At 41.0% G+C, this 6,000-nt stretch overlaps 1 protein-coding gene across 9 annotated transcripts in view; it reads left to right on the forward strand.

Annotated features, from left to right (window-relative positions):
* The window catches only part of LDB2 (LIM domain binding 2), a 403,225-nt gene extending 400,179 nt beyond the window's left edge, over positions 1–3,046 (forward strand). For 4 of the 9 annotated variants that reach the window (XM_023206954.2, XM_023206962.2, XM_023206961.2 and 1 more), the window contains one exon: positions 1,713–3,046. In XM_023206954.2, the coding sequence (XP_023062722.1) occupies positions 1,713–1,943 (231 nt within the window). In that variant the 3' untranslated portion in view covers positions 1,944–3,046. Of the gene's footprint in view, positions 1–1,454 lie in introns of all 9 variants that reach the window. The other 5 variants (XM_023206959.2, XM_023206963.2, XM_023206958.3 and 2 more) reach the window with 3 other exon arrangements.
* The last annotated feature ends 2,954 nt before the right edge of the window (positions 3,047–6,000 follow it).

The raw sequence follows: 6,000 nt of genomic DNA on the forward strand, positions 1-6,000 counted from the left end.
CTTCATTGCATAATAAATAAATAAATCTTGGAAGCACAGAGCTGAATATCCCCTGGCATTTTTATTGCTGGGTTTACCAAGCTCACATTTTAGTCACTTACTCCATTTGGGACATTTCTTTTTAAAATCATTTTTATCTATTCACAAGAATGATTAGTCAGAAAACATAGTTTGGAAACCTATTAATTATCTCCCCTAACTCAAGAATGGTGGGGAGCAGAAATAGATAAAACAAGGTTTTCCATTGTAAAAGACTAGGGGATAACTAAGGGATTTGTTCAATGGGCACTTTGAAAATTCTAGAAGGGATTTAGAGATCCCACTGGCCCTTCTCCCGACGGTAGGCAGTATTCCATTCTACTGCCCCAGGAAAACCTTCCCTGGGCAAAGCTCTAGTAAAAAGAATTTTTGCGCAGTTGTCGAAACATTTTATTGAATTAGCCTTGCTACTGGAAACGCCAGCCTCTCATCTCCGAAAGCATCTGGCTAGCCCTACTTTCTCTGGCCTCAGTGGAGGCTGATCACAGTTGTTGGTCACTTTCCTGAAGTTACTGCACTTTTAAGTGGAGTATTGCTCAGAGCCTGCCCAGAAGAATCCACCTGACAGATGTCCTGTCCCATGCCAAGGTCATTCATCAACCCCATATGGTCCCCTTTGAGCAAAGAAGCTGGAGCTCTGCCCCATGATGTGCATTCTTCTTCCCCATCCCTGGGCCTCTCCAGCTGTGGCCTCCCCATGCTCCCAGCTACAGTAGGTGGCTTACTTATTTGCATGGAAGGACAATTTGTACTTAAAAGAGTGATTAGATGGATTCTTCTTGCACGCTTCCATCTCTGATGACTACCAGCTTCATCAATGTAATTATAATTAGCGTTCTTCATCTTCCTTTTATGGCACCAGCTGGACAGACTGGTTCTCTTTACTGCCCAGATGGGTGGCAGGGTTGCCTGTGTGGTGATAGGTGACAGGCACCATGAAATAACAGATGGTAAATTCAGGGCTTGTTGGCAATCAGCAGGTTTTTGCTAATGACTTAATTAGCTATGCAAATTGTCAAATCAGTGTGAACATTGTTTTTATCAAAAACTTTACCTAAATTAATTACCATAATTAAGTAGCAGAATGTCAAGGATATTGGCTGCATAAAAGGGCCTGGCTGAGTAGAGAAAAGAGAGATTCTGTCTTCAATTAAAATGTATATCATCCCTGGGACAGAGAAAATACCGTTTGGAATGAGTTGTGTGAATATTGCAGAATTGCACCTTATGTGTGTCTCTGGTCACTGCTAGTTTCCAAAGCCACTCACAGGCCCTAAATAAAAGTGGAAGATTTTTTGAGGTATTGAGAAGCGCCCAGCAGAAGGTTCCACAGTCCTCTCAAAAGTCCCCAATGTCGGCAAGTTGAAAGCATGGATTTTTTTAATTTTGAAAAATACATTTTTTTATTTCTGCAGATTGCTAGCATTGCTCGTTCTCCAGTGTCAGGCTGCGCACTAAGGACATAAACTCGCGTGGTTGTTACACATCAGGAGGCGATGTTTATTTCCTGTAGAAATCAAATATGCATCTCGGCCCCCGACATTGAGACTTGACCCCGTTGTACAGTACACGAGTGTGTCTGTCCTAGATTCCCCGACTCCTCCCACTGTTATTTTAAGCTGAGCTTCTCTCTCCCAAGGTTTCCCTGTAATAATGTCAGCTGCTGTTCACAGGATGTGATGGTGGTAGGAGAGCCAACTCTGATGGGAGGTGAGTTTGGGGACGAGGACGAAAGGCTAATCACTAGATTAGAAAACACGCAATATGATGCGGCCAACGGCATGGACGACGAGGAGGACTTCAACAATTCACCCGCGCTGGGGAACAACAGCCCGTGGAACAGTAAACCTCCCGCCACTCAAGAGACCAAATCAGAAAACCCCCCACCCCAGGCTTCCCAATAAGATTATCGGCACCAGAATCCACTGTCAATAGGCCCGTGGGTGATCATTACGATTGCAGATCTTTACTTACAGGAGAGGAAACAGAAGAGATAAAAACTTTTCCATGCAAATATCTATTTCTAAACCACAATGATCTGATTTTCTTTCTTCTTTCTTTTTTTCTAATTGAGAGGATTATTCCAAATAAGCTTCCATGACCCTTCCTTGGAGGCCTTCACAGGTAAAACAGATACTGGCACTGATTGTAATTAAAACGAGAGAAAACTCTAGCGCATCTTCTGGCACGGTTTTAACAACGTGTTTGTGTTGAATTTCCTTTTTATGCATCAAACGAAGGCCATATTGTCCATAAATGCTCAGTGCTCAGGATCTCATTAATAAGCCGAACCTAACTACAGATGACTTTTTAATATTGTAAAATATTTTCTGCTTTTTGACTTGCATCTGAGAGTTTCTTGTTTCAGTAAAAAAAGAAAAGACAAAAAAATCAGCTTTGGAAAGTAATTTAAACGTACCTTTTTTTTTTTTCTTTGTGTTTTCTTTCATTGGGCAACAGCTGAGAGGGCCCAGCAAGGTAATTTATGGTCGAGCTGATGTCAATTGGTTCTTAAGTCTTGAGTCGACTCAATTTAGCCCGAGTGCTGAAACAAGAAATGTCATTTTTTTCATCAAAGACACCAGGGCAGATTTTTAAGTAAAGAAAGACAATTGGACCCTTAAGAATTTATGCATTTGTAAAGTTGCTGTTGATCCAAATATTTTCAAGCCATGTAATCCATTGGTTTTGTGGGAAGTTTAATAAACCTGAAACTTTTGTGTGTTTTTAAATTGTACCTGAGTTGACCATCCTTTCTTTTTATAGTATATTTCTTGTATGATATTTTGTAAAGCTCTCACCTGGTTCTTTTATGGGGACTTTTCGTTTTTGGGCAACTCCAGTGTATTTATGTGAAACTTTATAAGAGAACTAATTTTTCCATTTGCATATTAATATGTTCCCCCACACATGTAAAGACACAGTGGCTCCGTGTGTTAAAAACAGCTGTATTTTATGTATGCTTTACTGATAAGTGTGCCAATAATAAACTGTGTTAATGACCAAAGCAAGTGAATCTGGCTATTTGTGTGAGTACGTGTGTAGCAATCTGCTCACAATTATGAGAAGTATTGAGCTTAGATTCATGGTCCAGACTCCAAACGAAGTGGAACTGTAAAACCTGTGTGAAGTAAGTTCACTGTGCGCTGGCTACCAATTCGTCTGAGTCTAGTGAGCCAGAAGACACTCATGTGCAACAAATTACACAGAGCAGGTTTATTACTTACAGACAGGCAGCAAGAAACAACAGAAGCCTAGGAATCATGGGACATAGTCCCCGAGGCTCAGAAAAGCTGTCCAGGGCAGACGGAATCTCAGCTGTGGTGCAAAGCCCGATTTGCAACACAGCTGAGGGACCCTGGAAAGGAGCCGGACCTGGGTTTTATACCCTGAGGTCATGTGACACGCTGGACTAAAGCACTGAAGGGCATCCTGTTTCTGTGAGGGGATGGGTTGGGACCAGAGCTCAGGCTATTTCAGCCAGTCACTCCTTCTCTCAGGATGTTTCATTTCCAGCTCATGCTACAGTTATTCTTGAGAACAAAGAGCAAGTAAAAGGAGAGAATTGGGTCAGTTCAAGGCCACAGAACAACTGTCCTACAACCTGTGCCATCTTTTATAAAGCATTGTTTCTTTCCTTGCTTACTGCAGCTTCTTGAGCAAACACAGAAATGCCTTCTCTGTGCTGAGCCCTGTGCTAGCCAAGGATACAACACGAAAAGATAGACTGAATGGTGTTCTTGGAGGTTGTAGTCAAGTAGAAAGGCAGTAGCTTCCAGTCACTGAGTGCTTGCTCTGCACAAAAGAACTCTACTTAAGGCTCATTATTTCAATTAATCCTCGTGATAACTCCACAGCATAAGCATGATTATTTTGAAAATTAATGTCTCACTTGCCTATTTTTCTATACAGAGTAAGGAAAATTCACTGGAGTATCTTTTATATTTAAAGAACATTATTCATATTTTTCACTTTGTGCTAATGATAAAGATGAGAGAGGAAATCTGGTATTATTTATTGAGTGTTTATTAAGTGCCAGGCAATTTCAATTTATCATCTCTGTGAATTCTGGGAAGGGGATTTGAAAGGGGGAAGCTAAAGAAAGGTTAAGTGTCTTAGGTTGAGATCTCTAGAAGCAGAGCCTAAAGCTGGGATTCAGGGACATGAGGTTTATTAAGGGAATGCTCTACAGAAAAAAAATTAAAAATATATATATATATATATGAGAGTGGGAGAAGCAGGATAGGGAAGGAGAAATAACTAAGGAAAGCTATGGGCCTCCACAGTCAGCTTCCTGGACCTGATCCACAAGGTGAGGGCTTTGTAGACCTCACTGAAGAGTTATCCCTGCTTGTGCTACAGTCCAGCCTTTCCGCACCTGTATCAATATCAACCCTTCATTGATTGGGAACCATCCCCAGGTGTATGAGGGATTTGTGACCTTCAGAGCAAGATGGCTTCATTAACCAAGGGGCATTCTACAGAGAAGAAGCCAACTAGAATGCAACAGTGGCAGTATCTTGGGATGGGTGTTCTGGCTTCATAAAGGACATCTATGTAGGCACAAATTTGCTTACTCCATTAAGTAAGTTGTCCCTGGTCTCCTACATCAGGAATGCCACAGTTGGGATTTTAATCTGGATCTTTCTTGACTATAAAGCCTGGTTTTGTTTTGTTTTTTTTTTCCTAGAATATTACATTGCCTTCCTAGAACATTCTCACTTTTTAAAAAATGTGTGCTGTAATAGCAACAGAACTAATGAAAACATAGGGAAACAGATACTTTATTACTTTCCCACTTGTGTACTTTTAAGGTAACTTCCAGTGCATCCTTCACCCTCACCTCACCATTTTAGGTTTTCTTTTATCAATTCTTTAAAGTCATTTATATATACAATCTTAGTCCATTTTCTGTTATATCAGAATACCACAGAATGAGTTATTTGTAAATAAAGTAAGTTTATTTAGCTCACAGTTCTGGAGGCTGGGAAGTCCAATTGCATGGTACCAGCATTTGGTGAGGGGCTTCTTGCTACATTGTGACATGGCGGAGGGCATCACATGGCAAGAGGGCAAAAGCTTGCCAGCTCAGATCACTTTTTCTTTTCTTATAAAGCCACCAGTTTCAACATAGGGACTCCACCCTAATTACCTTATTTAACACTAATTACCTCCCAATGTCCCCACCTCAAGATACCATCAACACATAAACTTGGGAGTTCAGTTTTCAATACATGAAATTTGGGGGACACATTCAAACTGTTGCACAATCATTACAGATGATACATAGAACAATTTATCTAACACCTATTCCAGTTATTTGTTGTTGCATAGTATAACAATCCAAAACTTATTAACTCAAGAGAACACTTGATTATCATCAGTTACCCTTCTGAGAGTTCACTGCTCTTTGTCAGGTGATTTACACCTTACAGTATCAGATGCCAGCTGGGGGAGAGGTCATCAGAGCCTTGACTAGGCTGGACATTGTAGATGGTGCCCTCACTATGCTAGCTATTGGGTAAGAGCTTAACCAGTGCTGTTGACTGTTGAAGTGCATTTTGATAGCCTCTCTATGAGGTTATCATAGTATAATGTTTGAGTTCTAAGAGGGGGTGTTGCAAGAGACAGCATCCCAAAACATAGGGAATAGAAATTGCCAGTGCCTAGAACTGGCACTAAAGCACCTCTTCTGCATGCTATCCACCAAAGCAGCCACAAGTCAGCCCAGATTCAAGGCACTGATGGACAGACTACACTTGTGATAGGTAAATGGCATGTGCATATCAGGAGGGAAGAAACTGATAGCCGTCACTTTTGGGAAAAAAACATCTACAACAGCCAAGGCAATTTACAACCTGGCCTCAGCTTAACTTACAGTTTTATTTTTACTCCCTTCCCACTTAGACCTGATTAACTCTCTACCCTAGTTTCCTATTTTCTGAGTACACCAAATGTTTA

The sequence above is a fragment of the Piliocolobus tephrosceles genome, chromosome 3 (assembly GCF_002776525.5).
Source record: "Piliocolobus tephrosceles isolate RC106 chromosome 3, ASM277652v3, whole genome shotgun sequence".
In the NCBI taxonomy this organism is placed as follows: Eukaryota; Metazoa; Chordata; class Mammalia; order Primates; family Cercopithecidae; genus Piliocolobus; species Piliocolobus tephrosceles.